Source organism: Carcharhinus amblyrhynchos, chromosome 21, assembly GCF_965287045.1.
Source record: "Carcharhinus amblyrhynchos chromosome 21, sCarAmb.v2.hapA, whole genome shotgun sequence".
NCBI classification, from domain to species: Eukaryota; Metazoa; Chordata; class Chondrichthyes; order Carcharhiniformes; family Carcharhinidae; genus Carcharhinus; species Carcharhinus amblyrhynchos.
Genome location: NC_137344.1, coordinates 6,953,349 through 6,976,752, shown reverse-complemented (window position 1 = coordinate 6,976,752; position 23,404 = coordinate 6,953,349). Strand labels below are relative to the sequence as shown.

The following is a 23,404-nucleotide window of genomic DNA, read 5'->3' as shown; positions in this document are numbered from 1 at the left end:
TCACCCATTTTGGTAGGAATACCAGCAAATTGCACTATTATTTAAAAGGTTAAAAAACTGCAGCATGCTGCTGTGCAGAGGGACCTGGATGTCCTTGTGCAGGAATCACAAGAAGTTGGTTTGCATGTGCAGCAGGTAATTAACAAGGCAAATGGAATTTTGTCCTTCATTGATAGAGGGATGGAGTATAAAACAGTGAGGTTATGTTGCAATTGTACAAGGTGTTGGTGACATCACTCCTGGAGTACTGTGTACAGTTTTGAACTCCTTTAAAGGATATTCTGGCACTGGAAGGGGTGCAAAAGAGATTCACTAGGTTGATTCTGGAGTTGAGGGTTGGCTTATGAGGAGAGACTGAGTCAAATGGGACTATACTCATTGGAATTTAGAAGAATGAAGGGAAATAGATTTTAGAACAGTAAAGACATAAGGGTTATTGTGAGCAGGCGGGTAAGTGGAGCTGAGTCCACAAAAAGATCAGCCATGATTTTATTGAATGGCGGAACAGGCTCGAGGGGCTAGAATGACATACTCCTGCTCCTAGTTCTTACCGTGATTGGTTCTAAATAGCTTATTTGTGCCATGAATTCATCTACTTTATTGAAGATTTATGCATCAGATGAAGTACCTTTTTTTTTCATTCCAAATTTTACTTCTATTCCATGCACTGAATTTATTTGCTGATGTAAATTTTTGTTAAACTCAGTCCCACTCTGCTTGTCCTTTATCCACATTCTTATGTTCTTTCTCCCCAGTATCCTGTGTGATTGCAGGACTATCTTGTGCACCAACTCACACACCCTGCCCATTCACTTAACTATTCTATATACCCTAGCTGCCTCTTTGCATCTTTCTCACCTGGCTTTGTATAGTCAGCAACTTGAACACAGTACCTTAGGTTGTCTCATCTAAGTTATTATGTATTACAAATAATTGAGGTCCAAGCACTGATCTTTGCATGCTTTTATTTATACCCTGCTACCTCAAATGGGGTGGAGATACTGTGTTTATCCCAGTCCAACACCATCAAGAAGTCTCTCACACCAGGTTAAAGTCCAACATGTTTATTTGGTAGCAAAAGCCACTAGCTTTCAGAGTGTTTGCTGCCCCTTCGTCAGGTGAGTGGGAGTTCTAGTCACAAACAGGACATATAAAGATACGCTCAATTTACAAAATAATGATCGGAATGCGAGTCTTTACAGCTAATCAAGTCTTGGAGGTACAGACAGTGTGAGTGGAGAGAGCATTAAGCACAAGTTAAAGAGATGTGTATTGTCTCCAAACAGGACAGTTAGTGAGATTTTGCAAGCCTGGGAGTTAGTGTGACATGAATCCAAGATCTCGGTTGAGGCTGTCCTTGTGTGCGGAACTTGACTCTCGGTTTCTGCTCAGCGACTCTGCAGTATCGTGTCGTGAAGGCCGCCTTGGAAAATGCTTACCCAAAGGTCAGAGGCCAAATGCCCATGACCGCTGAAGTGTTCCCTAACAGGAAGAGAACAGTCTTGCCTGATGATTGTCGAGCGGTGTTCGTTCTTCCATTGTTGTAGCGTCTGTATGGTCTCCCCAATATACCATGCCTTGGGACATCCTTTCCTGCAGCGTATCAGGTAGACAACTTTGGCCGAGTTGCAAGAGTATGTACCATGTACCTAGTGGATTGTGTTCTCACGTGAGATGATGGCATCTGTGTTGATGATCTGGCACGTCTTGCAGAGGTTGCTGTGGCAGGATTGTGTAGTGTCGTGGTTGCTGTCCTGAAGGCTGGGTAACTTGCTACACCATGTACACTACCCCATCTACATGCACACCAAGAGCAGGAAACTGTCCTGTATGGAGACAATGCACATCTCTTTTTAACCTGTACTTATGTTAGAATCCGTCATCAAGGAGGAAATAGCGAGGCATCATGAGGGGAATTGCTTGATAGAGCAGACGCAGCACAGTTTCGTTAAAGGGAAGTCGTGTCTGACAAATTTACTGGAGTTCTATGAGGATGTGTCTAGGGCGGTGGATAGAGGTGAGCCGGTGGATGTGGTCTTTCTTGATTTTCAGAAGGCGTTTGACAAGGTACCTCAAGAGGTTATTGCAGAAGGTCAGGGGACATGGAGTTGGGGGTAGGGTGTTAGCGTGGATAGAGGATTGGTTGTCAAATAGGAGGCAGAGAGTGGGGGTCAATGGGTGCTATTCGGATTGGCGGATGGTGACTAGTGGAGTGCCCCAGGGGTCGGTGCTGGGGCTTCAGCTATTTACCATTTATATAGATGATCTGGAGGAGGGAACCGAGTGTATGGTGTCGAAATTTGCTGATGACACCAAGATTGGTGGAACGGCAAATTGCGCGGAGGGTGTGGAGAGTCTGCAGAAGGATCTAGATAGGCTGGGCGTTTGGGCCAGGAACTGGCAAATGGAATTTAATGTTGGCAAGTGCGAGGTGGTCCACTTTGGTAGGAATAATGGTAGGAAGGATTATTACTTACGTGGCGAAAAACTGCAGCTGGCGATGATGCAGAGGGACCTCGGGGTCCTTGTGCATGAGTCGCAAAAACCCAGCTTGCAGGTGCAGCAGGTGGTCAGGAAGGCGAATGGGATGCTGGCCTTCATCGCGAGGGGGATTGAATATAAAAGTAGGGAGGTCTTGCTGCGGCTGTATAGGGCATTGGTGAGGCCGCAGCTGGAGTACTGTGTGCAGTTTTGGGCGCCATACTTACGCAAGGATATTTTGGCCTTGGAGGGAGTGCAGAGGAGGTTTACTAGGCTGATGCTGGAGTTGAGGGGGTTGAGCTATGAGGAGAGGCTGAATAAACTAGGCTTGTATTCGTTAGAGTTTAGAAGAATGAGGGGAGATCTCATTGAGACGTATAAGATGATGAATGGGATGGATAGGATAGAGGTGGAGAGACTCTTCCTGCTCAGAAAGGACAGTAGGACTAGGGGGCACAGCCTCAAGATAAAGGGGGGGCGGTTTAGAACGGAGTTGAGGAAGAACTTCTTCACTCAAAGGGTGGTGAATCTCTGGAATTCTCTGCCCGTTGAAGTGGTGGAGGCTACCTCGCTAAATATTTTTAAGACACGGGTTGATGGGTTTTTGATAAGAGAGGGGTTTAAGGGTTATGGGGAGAGGGCGGGAGTGTGGAACTGAGCCACGACAGATCAGCCATGATCTTATTGAATGGCGGGGCAGGCTCAAAGGGCTAGATGGCCTACTCCTGCTCCTATTTCTTATGTTCTTAACGCTGTCTCCACTCACATTGTCTGTACCTTTTTAATACTTGATTAGCAAAGACTCGCATTCCAATCAGTATTTTGTAAATTTGAGTTTGTCTTTATATGCCCTGTTTGTGCATAGAACTTCCACTCACCCGACGAAGGAGCAGCAAGCACTCTGAAAGCTAATGGCTTTTGCTACCAAATAAATACGTTGGACTTTAACCTGGTGTTATAAAACTTCTTAGTGTCTCAAACGAGCCATTTATATTTACTATATTTTGTGCCCATTAACCAGTTCAGTCAAGCAATCCCATTATTTGTTGTCGTCGTCGTCCCTTGTGAGATTAACTGAAGTACAGTTCCCCTTGAATCGAGCAGTTAGATTTGGCACCCTAAAAGGGGATTGTTCTAGGACGTTAAGGAATTTTGGAAGATGAAACCAATGCATCCACTATCTCTGCAGTTGTTTCTTTTCGAATCCTAGGGTGCAGGCATCAGGCTTTTTAAGCGTATTCAACTTTCCGATCCTCTTTTTTAATTTTGCTTTTTTTTTTCAAGTTCTTTTTCATTTGCAAATATTAACCACTTCCTGTTCCTTCTCTCTGATTTCCCCACAATTTCTGATATGGTTTTTGTCTTCTACTATGAAGCCAGGCACACAGTAAGCCGAATCTTCCGAGGAGTGGCAATCAGAGTTCTCAAACCAATACTTTTTTTTTCACATAGCTTTGGAACTCCATTTCTCACCTAGACTTATAAACTGGGCCCTTCAGAAGTGCGGAGTATAGCTGTTCTGAGAGTCCTCGTTTTATACAGCACAATGGTTAGAGGAAGCCAAGCTATACTCCCTTTTCACAGCAGTAGTATTTTGATACACTTTTTTCGCTAATTTAAAACGTTGGGACATTTAAATAATCTTTCACTATTCATGGGCCAGGAAATGGCAAATGGAATTTAATGTTGGCAAGTGTGAGGTGGTCCACTTTGGTAGGAAGGACTATTACTTACGGGGCGAAAAACTGCAGCAGGCGATGGTGCAGAGGGACCTCGGGGTCCTTGTGCATGAGTTGCGAAAACCCAGCTTGCAGGTGCAGCAGGTGGTCAGGAAGGCGAATGGGATGCTGGCCTTCATAGCAAGGGGGATTGAATATATAAGTAGGGAGGTCTTGCTGCAGCTGTATAGGGCATTGGTGAGGCCACAACTGGAGTACTGTGTGCAGTTTTGGGCGCCGCACCTGCGCAAAGATATTTTGGCCTTGGAAGGAGTGCAGAGGAGGTTTACTAGGCTGATACCGGAGTTGAGGGGGTTGAGCTATGAGGAGAGGCTGAATAAACTGGGCTTGTACTCGTTAGAGTTTAGAAGAATGAGAGGAGATCTCATTGAGACGTATAAGATGATGAATGGGATGGATAGGATAGAGGTGGAAAGACTCTTCCTGCTCAAAAAAGACAGTAGGACTAGGGGGCACAGCCTCAAGATAAAGGGGGGGTGGTTTAGAACGGAGTTGAGGAGGAACTTCTTCACTCAAAGGGTGGTGAATCTCTGGAATTCTCTGCCCGTTGAAGTGGTGGAGGCTGCCTCGCTAAATATTTTTAAGATGCGGGTTGATGGGTTTTTGATAGGAGAGGGGATTAAGGGTTATGGGGAGAGGGCGGGAAAGTGGAGCTGAGCCACGACAGATCAGCCATGATCTTGTTGGGTGGCGGGGCAGGCTCGAGGGGCTGGATGGCCTACTCCTGCTCCTATTTCTTATGTTCTTATGTTCATGAATGGATGTAAATTTGCTAATTGGTTGGTGGCAGAATGGGAAGGGTAGAGATCTGAGTAGAGTGCTAACGTCAGGTCTTTGCGACCAGATAAGGACATCCTTACAAGGATCTTGGCGACCCAGATGGGTTTCTACGTTGATCTAATAGTGCCTTTTGTCATCATTGCTGAGACTTGCTTTAATCTTGTATTTATTTTGAAAGCAGGTTAATATATTCTAAATGTCACTTATTTCACTCACCTGTTTAATGAGTTCTGAGCAAATACTTTGAACACAGTTGAAATTTAGAGCACTGTATGCACCCCACTTATTAAAAGGTCATTTGCTGCACTGTGCTAATGATGGGAAATTTGAGATTTATTGGATAGGTGATTTCTCTGCATTTATGTTGTAATGTTACTTTATAATCATACAATCCTGCCTGCACGCACACTTGAGCATTTTACTCACTTTTCTAAACTCTGCTTTCATCTCATCTGTTTCCATGTGTCATAGTTTAAGAAATTACCAAGTTCCAGAAAATAATAACTGAACTCATTGAACAGCGTGGCCCTGTGGTTGAGTTTGATTGCACATATAGATTCTTGACCTTCACGGTACACTAACTCTTAGCTATTACGTTTACCTGTGGTTCAATTCTGTGCATTCTCTGTTCCAATCACTGGTGCTGTTTTGGCCCTGACCTGTTCTTGGCTGCCTTTTGCTTGGCAGGTGCAGGAATTCTGACTATCTTGGGTAGCAGTTGCAGTGTGCATTCCTTTTGACTCCATATTTAGTCAGTGTTTTGTTTTGTTAGTTGTTGAATTTAATTGGGTTAATTTGTTTCATTATTTACTACTTTTGTCAGACACCTGAGGAAGGTGGAACCCACCATCTTTTTTGAAGATGCAGGTGTGCATTTTATTTTAATCCTATTTATTTTTGTATGGTAGTAGAAAATGGTAAACTTCCAAAACTGCCTGTGTACTTTTACATATTTCCTTCAAATGTCAGATTAAGAATTGAACATGGAATCTGATTTGATACGTCAAGAATATAGGAAGTAGGAACAATTCGTATTGCTTTGTATGCAATCTATTTTTCCTGTGATAATAAATTGTTGTTGTTGTTGTGTAGGATGGAAGATTGCAGGAGGCTATTGATAACCTTTTGTCGTTGGAAAAGCAGACCCGAACGGTAAGTACAAGTTTTTTTTGAGATCATATCAAATAGGAGCAGGAGTAGAATATTTGGCCAAGTGAACCTGCTCCACCGTTCAGTAAGACCATGGCTAATTTGATTATGGTCTAAACTCTTTTGCTTGACCTCCATAACCCTTGACTCCTTCAACAATAAAAATTTTACTAATTCAGTCTTGAATATATTCAGTGATCAAGCCTCCACTGCACTCTGGTGAAGAGATTTCCAAAGGCTAGCAACCCTCAGAGGGAAAAATTCCCCCTTGTCTCCAAATTAAATGGAAAATCTGTATTTTTAAACTATGCTTCCCCACCCCCCTTGTTCTTGATTCACCCACAAGGGGAAACATCCTTCCTGCACCTACCCTTTTAGACTCCTTCAGAACCTTTTGCATTTCAATAAAATCAACTCTCGTTCTTCTGGCGACGGTGCAGAGGGACCTCCGGGGTCCTTGTGCATGAGTCGCAAAAACCCAGCCTGTAGGTGCAGCAGGTGGTCAGGAAGGCTAATGGGATGCTGGCCTTCATAGCAAGGGGGATTGAATATAAAAGTAGGGAGGTCTTGCTGCAGCTGTACAGGGCATTGGTGAGGCCGCAGCTGGAGTTCTGTGTGCAGTTTTGGTCGCCGCACTTACGCAAGGATATTTTGGCTTTGGAGGGAGTGCAGAGGAGGTTTACTAGGCTGATACCGGGGTTGAGCTATGAGGAGAGGCTGAATAAACTAGGCTTGTACTCGTTAGAGTTTAGAAGAATGAGGGGAGATCTCATTGAGAGGTATAAGATGATGAATGGGATGGATAGGATAGAGGTGGAGAGACTCTTCCTGCTCAAAGGACAGTAGGACTAGGGGGCACAGCCTCAAGATAAGGGGGGGGGGGGGTTTTAGAACGGAGTTGAGGAGGAACTTCTTCACTCAAAGGGTGGTGAATCTCTGGAATTCTCTGCCCGTTGAAGTGGTGGAGGCTGCCTCGCTAAATATTTTTAAGACGCGGGTTGATGGGTTTTTGATAAGCGAGGGGATTAAGGGTTATGGGGAGAGGGCGGGAATGTGGAACTGAGCCACGACAGATCAGCCATGATCTTATTGAATGGCGGGGCAGGCTCGAAGGGCTAGATGGCCTACTCCTGCTCCTATTTCTTATGTAAACACTAAAGGAGAGGACTGACCTACTCAACCTTTCCTCAGAAGACAACCGCTTCACCCAAAAATCAGCTAAGTGAACCTTGGCTGGATCAAGGCGTTAATAAGGACTGGAGTTCGGTGGTCCTGGCAGAACCCAAACTGAGCATTGATGAAATTATTTCGCCACAGTGCAATTGGATAGGGCTGTCAACGATGGATTCTATCACTTTGAAGACTGAGGATAAACTAATGAGACCGCAATTTACCAGATTGGATTTGTCCTGTTTTTATGAACGGGATGTACCTGGATAGATGCCAATAGTATAGCTGCACTGGACCAGCTTAGCTAAGGTCACAGCTAGTTTTGGAATGTAAATCTGCACGAGTAGTCCAATTGGGATGTTGGGGCCATAGCCTTTGTTATATCCAATACATTCAGCTGCTTGTTATTATATGGAGTAAATTAAATTGTCTAAGGACCAGTATCTATGATAGAGACTTCAAGAGGAAGCCAAGATGGATCATCCACTCAGCACGTCCGGCTGAAGTTGGTTGCAAAAGCTTTAGCCTTGTCTTTTGCTCTGACACCCTGGGATCCTCCATCATTGGAGATATTTATGGAGCCGTCTTCTCCTTTCGTTAGTTATTTAATTATCCAGCAAGATTCACAACTGGCTGTGGCAGGACTGCAGAGAATTACAGTTGAGGGATCTCTTGTTTGCTGTCAATCCCGTAGATGTGAAGGAATAAGTTACTGGAGCACAGATGGTAGAACAAGAAAACTTGATTGGTTTCAGGGGCGGTAGGGGGGAGCAACAAATAAGTCTCAGTATTAGAATCCCACAGGGAGTATTTGCGGATTATGGGGAGTTTGGTGGAACATTGTCCTAGAAGCTGTTACAATATTTTAATGCAAAAGGCAAATTCCAATCAAGTTCAGAAGTACAATTGTTTATGGTTCCTTTCTTGGCTAATGTGAAATTACTGTAGACATTTGCTCACCCTTCTAACCCTATTCCATTGATTTGAATTTTAAATTGTTTGAGTTTCCACTGCATTTGGCTCATAATTATTGAGCTGTCGGTCAAAGTAATAATCTCATTATATTTTCATTATAAATCCTAGGCCTCTGATATGGCATCCACATCAAGAATCCTGGTTGCTATTGTGAAGATGTGTTATGAAGCAAAAGATTGGGATGCATTGAATGAAAATATTGTACTTCTATCTAAAAGGAGAAGTCAACTAAAACAGGTAAGATCCACAGATTGTGCAGAAAAACCTTTTAAAACTATTCTTGACTGCAACTGCAATTTAGGAGACGCTATCCGATCTTTTATCAGAGGATACGAAAGGGAAAAGCTTACAGTCAAATGTCTAACTGATATTTATCCCTGAAGTCAGTTAAGCCTCCGGTTTATAATTGTTGATCACTTGCATTTCTGTTTTGAGAAGACTGAATTTTCAACATCCCGGTTTACAGTATTTATACATACTTTATTTTCTTATCTTGCTTGTATTTTATACAATTAGTAGCAAAGAGAAAGTTATACTTGTATAACTTTCTAGATAAAGGAAGATATTTGTCTTGGATAATTTTCTTATTTCTAAATAATTGAAAGTAACTATGCCTGACACTTGATACAGGAAATTATTCCTCATTGTTTTTAATGTAAAGATGTTTAACTTATGACAGGAATGCTTGTTGATGGGATTCAAAAAGCTATGCTTTTAGGTCAACTTGAATGCCGTTCGTGTTGCTTATAATTTGTAAAGGCTGGATGAGAACCAATATACTGTCTACTTCTCAATGTTGTGGAGATGCCGGCATTGGACTGGGGTAAACACAGTAAGAAGTCTCACAACAGGTTAAAGTCCAACCACATTGTCTGCATCTTTAAGACTTGAATAACAGGTTAGTTGTAAAAACTCGCATTCTAATCAGTAATCTGTAAACTGCGTGCGCTGTTATTTGCTCTGTCTGAGGCCCGAACTCTCCATTTGTCTGACGAAGGGGCAAACCTCAAAGCTTGAGGTTTACTATCAAATAAATTGGTTGGACTTTAACCTGGTGTTGTGAGACTTCTTACTGTACTTAATGTAACTAGTATTTACAAATCCAGCAAGAGTTGCTTTGTGTTTATTTTGCAGGCAGTTACAAAAATGGTCCAAGAGTGCTGTACTTATGTCAGTCAGATCACTGACCTGCCAATCAAATTGAGATTGATAGACACTTTGCGTACTGTCACAGCTGGGAAGGTTAGTTTGTTTTCATCTGGTTCCAGAAGCATGCTTCTTTGCAAGATCTACCTCAAAGTAAACCTTTTTACGTGCACTATTTAATCTTTTGAGATGGCATACATTGACCAAACAATATGCTCGACGTTATTGCTTATTTGCCTAAATTTTCAAACAATAGTGCTATTGAATGTATGTCAGTGTCAATGCAAACCCTTTCCTGTGTATAACAAAATTATTTAAATGTATAATCATTTATCAATCATAGAGCAGTCAGTTTATAGATTGTATTAAAATGTGCATGAAGAATGTATGGGCTGTTTGTACCTGTTGAACCATTCCATAATGCAATTCACCACATACTATTTATCTTTGATATTGAGCAGGATACTGCACAGAATGTCTACGAATCTTTTATCTTTTCAATTTAATGTTTAATCCAAAAGATGGCAATTTCAGCACTGCAATAAAGTGTCAGCATACATTATAGCTGGAATGGGTCTAGAACGTAAGTTCTTTTAACTCAAAGACAAGGGTCTGAATGTAAGCAGCTCCCTAAAATCTTAACAATGTGACCATTTTTATCACCCAAGCACTCAGTTTGACTGTGTGTCATTGCTAAGGCAAAGCATAGTGAAATTAATTTTGCCATTCTTTACCAACATTCTTGCAATGGCCATCTAAAAAAAATCAGCAACCATGAATTGAACCATGTTGTGCATTTATCCAGTCGATGACTTGGGACCCTTCTCATCAATTGACGTAGGTTTGCTGAATCATCATTTGTTACACATGCCAAATTTCTTTTTTGCTGAAGGTGGTAAATCATGGCAAGCATATTTTGAAGTTTACAGCATGGAAACAGGCCCATTGGCCCAACCTGTCCATGCCACCCTTTTTTTTAACCACTAAGCTAGTCCCAATTGCCTGCTTTTGGCCCATATCCCTCTATACCCATCTTGTCCATGTAACCTTCTAAATACTTTGTTTCCAAAATGGAATGTTACAGTTATTATCATTAGTTTTTTTTCTGGTCCATTTGGTCTGTTTCTAAGCCCAACCCAAGAATGTACAAACATATATTTTCAAAAACAGTTGCCATATGTCAGAATATTTGTTTTGTGTTTTTTTTTGGCCTCCTAACAACCTCTACTCATTTGTGCTTATCAAATCCCTACTTCTGGCACAACAGATAAGAGATTAGGGTCTGATTTGAGGGTCCTTCTCAACAAATACTGTTGAATGACATGATGCATTGTGCAATATTTTAATAAACTCCACATTAGGTTCCGACAGATGATACTTGTGACCTTCCTGGTTTGTAGTATTCCATTTTTAAGAGATTAAACGTTTTTGGATAGTGGATAGTAAAAACCTGAAAGCAAAAAAAATTCACACAAACTATTTATTTTTCTAGATTTATGTAGAAATTGAGCGTGCTCGCTTAACCAAGCATTTAGCAATGATAAAGGAGGAAGATGGGGAGCTGAAAGAAGCTGCTGCCATTTTACAAGAACTTCAGGTGAATGTCAACGAACATGTCTGGACTTGCGAAAGGTTCTTTTAATAATTATATGGTGGTGTAAAATTAATTTTGACCTCCTAAATTTTGATGTAACGTAGGTGATTCCTTAAATCACTGAACATGATCCAGTAGTGGTGGTCATAAATGCCTTTTCAATCCCATTTTGTTATTTTCAGTGTGTTTGGGCCACATGTTGCAACTTGAAGATCATGAAATAGTAGGGATAAAAAAATTACTGTCTCCATGCTGTTTTACTTTCCCCTTCCACAGAAATTGTTACTTTGATGTTGGCCTTGCGGCATTCAATTTAAGCAGATTAATTAAGTAAATGCCGACCACTTGGTTATAAACATAAGTATTGTGTTGTTGCCCCATAAAGGTGGTTGTCAAATCATGATTTACTGTCAAAGAATCATATTTCAGATCACAGATCTGAATCAACAATAAGAAAAATTCCAGTCTAGCGCCTTAACTTCAATGTCATAGGGTTAGTTAGCACTGCCTTGCAGTATGGCACGCTGGCACAGTGGTTAATACTGCTGCCTCATAGTGCCAGAGACCCAGATTCAATTCACACCTTGATGTCTGTGTGGAGTCTGCGTGTGCTCCCTGTGTCTGTGTGGGTTTCCTCTGGATGCTCCATTTTCCTCCCACACTCCAAAGATGTGCAGGTTAGGTACATTAGCCATGCTAAATTGCCCCTTAGTGTCCCAAGATGTGTAGATTAGACGGATTGGTGAGATTTTGAGGATAGGGCCTGCTTTGTCATAGAGTCAGTGCAGACTTGATGGGCCGAATGGCCTTTTTCTATACACCCAGCAGGTGGGGAGGTGGATTTGAGACCAGGGTGAGATCAGCCATGATCTGATGGAATGGTGGAGCAGATTCAACGGGCTAAATTTGCCTACTTCTGTTCCTAATTTCTATATTCCTGTTGAAGAAGCGTAAACTAAATTCACATGTGATACACAACCAGATCATTTTTTTTGATTTCAACACTTCTTGTTTACTAAAATAAAAGTACATTGAAATTAAAACTTACAATGTCTAAACTCAAAACACTTGAACAGAGTAATTGCCATCTTGTGGTAAGATTTATTATACTGGATACAGTTGTAAAGTGAAGAGATTCTTCCTTCCTACCCTAATATTTGAGAAGTTGGGGAAATAGTAGAATTTTGATATACTTCAAACATTTATATACAAAATCCAACACAGTGCGGTAAGAGTATTCAAGAATCTTTGGTAATATAAATTTACTTGCCTGTTTCTTCACAAATCCCTAATACCAATAGCCATTTTCCCTTCCTCTTTTTGATTTTCCTTCTATCTTTTAATTCTCTTTCCTATTCTCCAACTCTTAGGCCTTAAAAATCCAGTTATGTTGGAAATTTTAACCTTTTAATTATTCATTCATAAAATCTTTACAGTGCAGAAGAGGCCATTCAGCCCATCTAGTCTGCACCAACACACTGGCAGAATATCTTGCACACAATTTAACCCTGTAACCCCATGGCTAATCCATCTAACCATCCCCAGATACACTAGGGGGAAATTTAGAATGGCCAATCCACCTGACCTGCACATCTTTGAACTGTAGTAGGAAACCCACATAGACACAGGGAAAGCATGCAAACTCCACAAAGACCGGAATTGAACCTCGGTTCTTGGAGCTGTGAGGCAGCGGTACTAATCATTGTGCCATCTGGTGTTATTAATTAAATTAAAATTATTAGTATAGTTTATGATCAATTTTGCCCAATGCCTTCATTGACCTGTTAAATCTGCATGTGCCTATTTCCTCTGACCTATGGTAAAATCTATAATTCAGGTACGACTTAAATTTCTTAAGGATCATTCTAATCAAATTTAGAAGTTTATTTCATAGATTCATACTGCAGTGTCATTGTTGAAATAAACAGAAGCATGAAATATACCTAAAACACATGTTCTGGAGCTTTTCAGCTAATTTTATTACGCTTATTTTTTAATTATTTCTGTCTTAAACCACAGGTCGAAACTTATGGGTCAATGGAGAAGAAGGAGAAAGTTGAATTTATCTTGGAGCAAATGAGACTTTGTTTAGCTGTAAAGGATTATATTCGAACTCAAATCATCAGCAAAAAAATAAACACCAAGTTCTTCCAGGGGGAAAATACTGAGGTAATTGACGAGTTTTAAGATCATTTTAATTCATTTAAGATTGGCCAAGTTAGCATTTGCTAGCTACAAAAAAAGCTGGAATTTGCTTTTCACAATGTGAAACTGATGTTACAGTGATGGAGTATCTTCTTTTGTACTTTGTTAGACTGTACTAATGGAATTTGTAAATTGAGTTATCTCAAAAGTTGTCACGGTTGTAGTGTGTACATGAAGGCTAGTTGCTATCTAGTCTGGAAGATGGAGAAATTGAGGATTTCGCGTTGCAAACAATCATGTTTGGGCTGTGGATTGTGCAGACTTAATGGACTATGAGATCTTTATTGTGCTGCATGTTTTCTTATTAGATATATATTTGAGTGACTTTCATTTTAGATTTAGTCTCTAATCAGCTAACACACAAAAGCAATATAATTAAGACATCACAATTAAGGTCATTTTTAATTGAAGAGATCTGCAATAATTTTAATGCAGGAGCTGAAATTAAAGTACTACAACCTAATGATTCAAGTTGACCAGCATGAGGGATCCTATCTGTCAATCTGCAAGCACTATCGTGCAATCTACGATACACCCTGTATTGAAGCTGACAGCACAAAATGGCAACAGGTAAACAACTGTTAATGATTGTGAAGGAATATTGTAATTGAGTTGTTTGCTGAATGCAGCTAGATTTCCATTATTTCCTCTCTTTGCCCTGTTTCTTATTCTATCAATAATCAAATGGCTCAAATCTAAAAGGTGACCTGTTCACTGAAACACACTTTTTTTTTAGAAGGCCAAAGTTTAGTTTTTGCCTTTTAGCTGTCTGTTAAGAAATTTGTAAGGACAAAAGTATAGTGTCATGGGCACTCATACAGGTTATGTCCATTGCTCCAGGGCTAGAGTCTGAGAGGTTCATATCAGGTATGTGTTTCCTCCTCTTCATTCTCAACCCAATCAAGAGAAGACAGTAGTGCAGCTTGTTAGAGGCTTTTATTGTGTTAGTGGCGACATCCAAGACAGAAATTGATCCAATTTTCTTTTGTACCTGAACATTTTTTATGTTGCTAATTTCTGAAAACATCCTGTAATGTTCTAACACACCAATGACTCCTTGTCCCGATGCTTTGTATTTGTATTCCCCGGCTTTCCAATTGTTGGGACTTTCCAATACAAAAAGAAATTCACTCTATGCTAGAGTGCCGTCCTCCCTAAGGTAGTATGTGGAATAAGTTCCATGAATGATTTGCTGATGTGGAACTTGAGTAAATGTATTGTAGGCTTTATAGGCTAGACTCCAGTAGCAGCACAGTGGTTAGCACTGCTGCCTCACAGTGTCAGGACCTGGGTTCAATTCCTGGCTTAGGTTACTGTCTGTGTGGAGTTTACATGTTCTCTCTTTGTCTGCGTGGGTTTCCTCCGGGTGCCCCAGTTCACTCCAAAGATGTGCTGGTTAGGTGTATTGGCTATGTTGAATTCTCCGTCAGCATACCTTAACAGGTGCCAAAGTGTGACGATTTGGGGATTTTCACAGTAACTTCATTGAATGTAAGCCTACTTGTGACTAAAATAAGCTTTAAACTTTAAAACTTTAATAGATGTTCTACAAACAGAGTCTTGGACTAAAATTGGTTGATTGTGTAAAATGACAAAATTTAACATTTCCTTTCAATGAGCGTAAATGATGTGATTGGCAATATTTTGAATAACATGAGTGAATCTTTCAGCTATGAATTATGTTAGTAGTTTGAATCTTTCAATCTGTGGGCCATCGTGTTTCAACTACCTGGAGAATCCTCACTTTTCCAATCTGTCATGAAATTTCATCATCAAACAAAAAATAGTGACATCACTTGCATACACCAGAAATATTTTAAAAGACATTGCAGAATGATACAAATCTTGTCACCTCTTAAATGGAAATGCAGTTGCTTTCTGAAAGCGTTGATTTAACTTTAGGGGAGAAGATAAAATAATCTATGCTTTTGGCAGTGGCTGGGGACTGAGTATTTCGACATCCACAACTAGGAAATAGAATGAAGCATGAGAAAGCAAGGGGATGAGGGGGGAACATGCTGATGGAAGAAGAGACAAAAATCTGTTGTGACCCACAATACGTTTTGCAGATGAAATTTGCATGATGAAAACATTGAGACAGCCTCAACCTGTTTCTGTTTACATGCTGTAAAGAGAATAAATTATTTAGGAAGTAGACTGGGGGAGGAAAACAAATGATTTAGTTTTAGCTTTCTTCATTTATTAGTGGTGCTTGTTGTAGAGTAATACAAAATGTTTAACCAAAATATTTAAATATTCTAAAGTAAACTAACATCTGGAGAATTCTGTCTCACTCAAATGTTGGACATTTCCATGAGGATTTGGACCAGCAAGTTACATGATTTCGCAGGCTAAAAAAAGTGGGCTGTGTGGGAGGTTTGATCGTGGTGGAAGGGAATATGCTCAAACATTTGTGGTTTTTAAAAAAAAAATGCATTTCCATAGAGGAGAGCAGCGATTGTGATTTTTCTTCTTGGGTTTTGTGAAGCAATCTACTCCAATGTGCAGAGCAGTTTGATATCTAACATGTACGTGATAAATGTGGGATCTCCATCTTAGGAATGCAGTGTTCCACAATTGCACAGTTTGCAACTTTTATATTTATTTGGAGATCAGAACAGTACTGCTTTCCTGAGTTTTGTAATCTGCTAGTTTGTGTACATGCTGTATGTGTCTTTTTAAATTTCCCAAATTCTAATGTTTTTTTTATTTATATATAACATCCAGGCTTTGAAGAGTGTTGTTCTGTATGCAATCCTGGCCCCCTATGACAATGAACAATCTGATCTAGTTCACAGAATAAGTCTGGACAAAAAACTTGAAGAAATTCCGAAGTACAAGTAAGATCAATTTAGAGATTCTCTTAAAACACTTTAAAAATGTTTTTAATATTTGGTGAGTTTCAAAAACAAACTGAACAGGAACTCTGAAAAGAAGAGCTTGCACCTTTCATATCTTCAGGGTTCCTCAAAGCACTGCATATCTAGTTCATTGCAATGGCTGCATTGCAAAAGTAATATAAACAAATGAAACAGCTCATTTGTGTGCAGCCAGATCCCACTAACAAGATAAACGCCAGTTAGTCTGACATTTGATATCTCAATAATAAATGTTAGCTTGGACACCAGGAGAACTCCTCTGTTCTTTGAATAGTTGTGTTCTACATCCACCTGAGCCTGAAATTTAATATATATTCCAAAAATAAAGGAGCACTCGCTCAATATTACATTGAAGTGCCAACCCAGTTTATGTGCTCCAGTCATGAAACTTGGCTTAAACTCAATCTTGTGTCTAAAGCTCAACTGGAATGGTGGTTGGACCAGTTTAGTTGGCTTCAGCATCCCTGATTAAAGGAGTCAAAGCATCTGTGCTTTCTGCCTCTTGCTACCCAGCAACTTTTGCTGCAAGTGCACATTTGGATCCAGCTGTGCTGCTGACTTGCTTACAGATGTTGACTGGGAAGATTTCCACATGAATCTACTTGAGCAGCATTCTGATAGTTTCTTGTGGAGCTTGACATCAGCAAGGAAATAACACATTAAAGTTAAATGAGGAAAATGTTGGTGAGAAATTACATAAGAATTAGCAACACCTTTTAATGTAATACTGAAGGAAAATTATAAAGGATATTCGGATAAATGCAGTATTTTTCCCACTTAATTCATTTGCTTATTTTGCACTCTTTGGAGAACAATTCCCATATATTTATATTGGCTAACTGGAGGGAAACCATTCATTTGCAGTGCCATAAGATGTATTTTGTGCATGGTGTTAGCAATTATATATTATGAGAAGACAATATTAGGATCAAATTATGCAGCTTTTAAAAATTTAACCACAAGTTCCAAAGTCCTGAATTAGGATATTGCTCAGACTGAGTAGTATCTTGTCCTGTGATTCATTCATATGATGAATTTGAAGTTGTAAGCTCAACCCAGAGGTCAAAACGTTTGTGGAATAATTGACTTGACCGGCCATTCCTAGCGCAAACTGCAGTGGCCACTTGATCTGGGATGAAGATGCAAAGTCTGTGGTGTAGAGTTGGAAATGTAGAACAAGTTAGTGGAAAGAAGGCAAAGAGAGGTTTTATTTTAAAAATATCTTAATTAGTTGTAACTTTTTTAAATCAAGGCCTACAAAATGTTAAATATACAGTTATAAAATATTGCATAAATTTTGTCATTTATAGCATTCTTTTATTAAATGACATTATGTTTGGAGATTTAAGCTCTTACTGTGTTACAAGGTACTGCTTCTGTGAGGTGATAATTTTTGACGATTTTTAATAACAGTAAGTAACACTTGAGTTGTAATTGCTAGATTCAGAAAAGCTTCCTTCTATTGTTTGGGTAATAAATGATTTTTAGACTACATTAATCTTTAGATTGGAATATGCATTCTGGTTAACAATCATAAATATGAATGTGAAATTCCTTTGAGTCCAGTGGAATCATGTTTAATGCCCTGAAATGCATTGGAGAAAAGATGCAGCTTGAAACAGTTGGATATTCTGACTATGTAGAGAGCATGGAATGAGTTATGAACTGTAAGAGAACAAAGATGTATTTGTGCATGTTTTTGATTTGCAATAAAATAAACCAAGATTGATATGTGTACAGTTAAATATTGGTGTATTTAACTCGGAGCAATATATTATGTTTGTTTTGCAGGGCTCTGCTGAAGCTGTTTACCACAATGGAACTTATGCGTTGGAGCTCATTGGAGGATGATTATAGCAAGGAATTAAGGGAAGAATTACCTGAAAATGGTTGCACAGATGTATTTTCAAGCACAGAAGAGGGAAATAAGAGATGGAAAGATCTTAAAAATCGTGTAGTGGAACATGTATGTATGCTGCAATTACTAAAAATTGAATCTATAATGTTCTAAATATTAAAACTGGGGACCAAAGACACTTTCAGCTTTCTATGAACCTATTACTAATTGTCTGTGAATTGAATTTATTTCTGAATTTTTAAATTTTTTTTCTCTATTGAGTGCATTTTAAATTGTTTCAATGTGGTGTTACTGCTGGCTCAGTTGTGAAGTAATATGTCTGAGTTACAAAACTGGTCTGTGAAGGACCTTATTTAAACCCTTCATTGAGTGTTCTGATCTTAATATCTAGTTATGGGAGCACTCAAATTGGTCATCCTTTTTTTGCACTTAGTATTGTGGAAAACTGCTGCCATTCATGTCCCTGACTTCGATTCAGTGCACTTTTTAATAAGTAGCGTGAATATCTTGCTCCACCAAGGATTAGATTGGAGTTGCCTGAAATTTTTGTTTTTGCATTCTCACTCAGTGCCAACACAAACATATAGGGCAGAATTTTCCTGACCAGCCTGCCACAGGAATCATAGTAGGCGGGACACGACCCATGCAAAGGTCCGTTGACATTGGGCGGGATTTTCCGGTCTTGGGGCAAAGGCTGAAAATCCCACCCATCAGCCAAACAATGGCTAATTGAATTCAATATTACTGTACTCAATATTTAGTCTGGCACATGACATTCCTCAAACTATAACCAAGTATGATACAGTGGAAAGTGAAGCGAAATGTTAAATTGGTTGTGATGAACATTCCAGCAAACCTTTTGCTGAATTAAGGAAAGAAAAGTTGATAAATACTATAGGCAAGACTTTTGCCAACTACAGGTGGGACTGCTCTTCCTGTAGAAAAATAACTTGGATTTATACAGTGCTTTTCATAAAGTCAACATCCTATAGTGCCTTACAGCTTTGAAATGTAATCACCTGTTATAATGCTGAAAACATGGCATTGCCCACAAACAACACTGTAAAAATGAACAGTGAAGTGCTTCAAATATGGTGGGTTGAGGGATAAATGTTTCTCAGGATATCGAGGATGACTCCACAGCTATTCTTTGAAATAGGCGAGCCTCAGATTTCACGAACTAAGAGGCAGGTAGTACCTTGGTTTAATGTACCATTTGAAAGACAGCTCCTCTGATCATGCAGCACTCCCATCAGTACTGCACTGGAGCATCAGCCTAAATTTTTGTTCAAGCTCTGGAGTGGGATTTGAACCCACAGTGTAAGCATGCATTTCTTGTCCTCGAGTGATCACAGGAACTGTTAATAATTACATTTTATAATCATTGATATTGAAAATTCCGTTTGTAAATCTGCCCAAGTAGTAATAGCAACAAGGTGTTAACTTCCATGTATCCATTACGTTGTGTCTGTAACGCACAATGAGAAACATGGGAGATCACCTGATGAACTAATAAATTACAAGCCCTGATTTGTTCAAATCACACTGAATACTGAACTACTCTATGGGTAATTGTAGTCAAGGGAAAGCTAATCTCTATTGCTGGATCCTGTGTTGTATTCAAAATACAGGGATTTTTATTATTCTTGAACTTATTTTAAACTTTCCATTCTCGCTGATATTTTAGAATATTCGAATAATGGCAAAATATTATACACGGATCACAATGAAGAGAATGGCAGATCTTCTTGATCTTTCAGTTGATGTGAGTACCAAACTTTCCTGTTACCCATAAGGAAGATTTCAAGAAAGCATGATGGTGCAAATCTTTGAGAATTTCACACTGCAATCACTTCAAGCATGAAAGCCACCTAGCAGTCCAACAATAGATTTTTATCCTGGGAAGAGTGTTTTGAGACGCATAGCGATAATGTGAAAAATTGACGGTAGCGATGAGAGCAACGTAAGGAGATGATTTGAGAGCCGCACAATCAATGTATGACATAATATTGGCTTGAGTTCATTTTTGCTTCTATTACCATATTGGAACTATTAAACAAACTAAACCTAGTGACAACACTGTTTTTCTTATAAATGAAATTTGATTCACTCTGGATTATTCTGTATTGAATACATCTTTCAGGCAAAAAACAATGGCAACAAACTTTAATTCTGGGAAATAACTTAAGTCCGTCACTGTTAACTTGGAAATATCTCTGAAAGGCCTCTAACTTGACAGATGATATATTGGTGCTGTCTTTATATTTATGAAAGTGAGTAGACAGGTGTTGGAAGATAGATATTACATATCAGGTGGAGCAGTTATGCTGCTTATTACATTTAACAATAGATCTGTCTTTTCACTGTGGCATGGAAGACCAATGAAAGTGAATTAAAGGGATAAGAAATAAAATTGTGTGAGACGTGAGAACGTGCTGGAAGAGCAGGAGAGAAAGTACAAAATGAAAAGGACTAGACCATTTAACCAGAAGCAGCTTTTAGAATTAAACCAATACTGTATCAGTGACTCGTCTAAGAAGTTCTTACCACAGCAGTTGGAATGTCCAGGTAGCCAGCGTAGAAGTTGTAAAGAAGAATTATTTAATTCAGTTCTTCTGCCCCACACAACGTAGATTGGTATTTTCCCATATGATAACAGCTGCTTCTAAATAGGAAGTTCACATTGTCATCAGTGTGTAAAATGCCACTCTAATAATTAGTCATTTCAGACCTCTTTATATTTATATGTAGTTTGTACAAAACTTCTCCACAGGGAACATTATGAAGTTAATATTGCAGGGATGTAAGTGCACTGTAGATTTTACCATACTTAAGCCTTGATAACATTGTATTGGGGAAATTTGGTACAAAATGCCAGCTCTAAAACAGAAATCATTACAATAACAGGAAATTGAGACATCAATCAACTCACAAATATTTCCCTTTGTAACATTTGATTATTTGACAGTCTAGTAGAGTCAGATATTACAGTTCTCATTTTTCACATTTTAATCCACTTCTGTTTTTGCAGGAATCAGAGGAGTTTCTTTCCAATCTGGTGGTAAACAAGACCATCTTTGCAAAAGTAGACAGGCTAGCAGGAATTATCAATTTCCAGAGACCCAAGGACCCCAATGACATACTCAATGACTGGTCTCACAAACTGAACTCTCTGATGGGACTTGTGAACAAAACCACACACCTCATAGCCAAGGAGGAGATGATTCACAACCTCCAGTAGAGGATGAGAGTTGGTGTGTCTTTTGAAAAGACATTTTAAGATCTAAAATAATCCTTAACCATGCAAAAAATGTATATTTCTTTTTGTGCTGAACCAAAAGCAGCTTCTGATTGTCTGGTACATGGTTAGATATCAAAGGATAAGCTTTGACTGTATGGTTGATTTTCCTCTTTTTAAAAGACATAGTCATTGAGTAAAGTGGAGTGTTTGCTTTTTGTGATATGTACTGTAAATGGAAGGAACCATACCATCAAAGCGTTGTCACTAGGGTGACATTTCAGTTGAAATTTTTCAGCATTTATGTTCTTCAGATTTATTCATTAAACCAAATTTTAAAAGTTAGAGATTTCCTTTCCAATACTTACTGTGTTCCACCTCCATTAATGATATTCCATTTAGATTACAATGAAGGTCATACTGGAAAATACTGAAGTGTAGAGAAATTTCCCATTTCCCTGTCCCCTTTCATCTCCTGAGATATTTTGAACAGTGCATGCGCTGTGTTAAGTTTTTTTGTAGCCAATGCTAACAGACTGATTTAACGGTTTCACCGTAGTTGTTTAAAAACGCTCTTAATTCCCCTCTGATTATTTATATGGCATTATAGTGAGAGTAAGTGATGTGCATTGTTTATGGTTTCACACATTGAGAGACTTATAAAATTTCTTACTCGCACTTGGTGACTAATTCTTTTTCCTTTTTATGGCTCCCAAGGGTGGCATTGTATGAAGAGGGTCTATTGTACACCAAGTTTGTATTGTTCAGTCTGTAATAATTCAACATCAAGAAATATTGCAAAGTAATTCCTGTTCCTTGCATGTAAAGGCAGAGAATATTTAAACTTCTAAAAAGCTGCCTCCTTTTCATCAGGTGCCAAGTAAATGCTCCCATTGGCAATCTTGAGCAACAGAATTAAACTAATGAATGACAGCAATCCCTCCAATTGGAGTCAGAACCATCCTTTTTACTTTGCAATTTTCTACAATGAATCATATGCTACGTCTCCTGCAACTGTTAAGTTTGCCTCACTGATTTTCATACTTTTAAACAAAAGTTCTCTCCAAAAGACTAATTATATTGTGGAACTTGTTACTACAAAAAGAGTTGAGGCAAACTGATGCGTTTAAGGGAAAGCCAGATAAGCTGAACGGTAAAGAATAGAAGGTGATGCTGATAATCTTAGGCAGAAGGATAGGATGAAACTCCAGATGGACTAAATGGCCTGTTTGTATGTGGTACATTTTATTTTCTTTTGATTTGGAGGTACATTCATGTCCTCCCAACAAGTGGAATGATGCATACTTGTACATGGAACACTGTGTAAGCCAGTAGGAGTTTGGGCTGGGGTTGAGGTGGTGTAACTGGTTCTCCAGTTTTTCTCCCATTCCCTTTTGGCAGAGCCCTAAGTTGCAGCTCACCATGGTATAGATGAAGTAAGAAATTCACAAATCGGGATTTGAAGTAAGCCCAGAACCTCCTGTGGTATGTTATATAGAATGTTGGAGTTCAAAACAAAGGAAATGTTTGTTTTTCGTAGCATAGTGATACGTTGCATATATGCTGTATCTCATGCATCTATTTTATAAAGTACGAGGTTTAATGTCCTTTTTAAAAGCCAATTTGAGAAATTCTTAATTTGAGAAACCATATTTGGTTTCCAATAAAATCTTGATACGGGTGGTTTCCTTCAACGGTTAACATAAATCAAATAATTTAACACTCATCTGATTTCTTCATGAGTTGGAAATAAAATCTAATGCATCACAATTTCAAATGATCTCATTGTGGAGAGTGTGAAACATGTGATTTATGATGCCAAGTTGTTTGCAAAGGAATATATTCCATTTTGAGGAGGTGAATTTGTAAGCATAGTACCAATCAAATGTCTACTTGGCTGTAACCAAACATACCTTTTTCAGAAAAGCAGATTTAAAGACATTTTTAAACTTTTCACCCCTGTACACTCCATAGAATTTCTGCTCTCTGCCTCTTGATGATGTGGATTCTGAAAGTGATCTTGCTTTATACTGGCAGTGCTGTGATACTTTTCCCTACATTCAGGTCTAATATATTATGGGGGCTCATCTCACAAATGTTTCCTGCAAAACACAATTACTAACTGTTGACATGTATTTTTACTTAAATGCACTGTAAACATGGTTAGCTAAACGAGCAAATAAAGTTTTT

General features: G+C 39.1%; 1 protein-coding gene across 1 annotated transcript in view; it reads left to right on the top strand.

Moving 5' to 3' along the window:
* Window positions 1–22,994, top strand: part of psmd12 (proteasome 26S subunit, non-ATPase 12) — a 39,126-nt gene extending 16,132 nt beyond the window's left edge. Inside the window, exons 2-11 of the mRNA XM_080209372.1 lie at window positions 6,093–6,152; window positions 8,403–8,531; window positions 9,429–9,536; window positions 10,933–11,037; window positions 13,054–13,203; window positions 13,675–13,809; window positions 15,967–16,079; window positions 17,910–18,084; window positions 19,664–19,741; window positions 21,008–22,994. Coding sequence (XP_080065498.1) covers window positions 6,093–6,152; window positions 8,403–8,531; window positions 9,429–9,536; window positions 10,933–11,037; window positions 13,054–13,203; window positions 13,675–13,809; window positions 15,967–16,079; window positions 17,910–18,084; window positions 19,664–19,741; window positions 21,008–21,217 — 1,263 coding nt within the window. The 3' untranslated portion in view covers window positions 21,218–22,994. The remainder of the gene's footprint in view (window positions 1–6,092; window positions 6,153–8,402; window positions 8,532–9,428; window positions 9,537–10,932; window positions 11,038–13,053; window positions 13,204–13,674; window positions 13,810–15,966; window positions 16,080–17,909; window positions 18,085–19,663; window positions 19,742–21,007) is intronic.
* The last annotated feature ends 410 nt before the right edge of the window (window positions 22,995–23,404 follow it).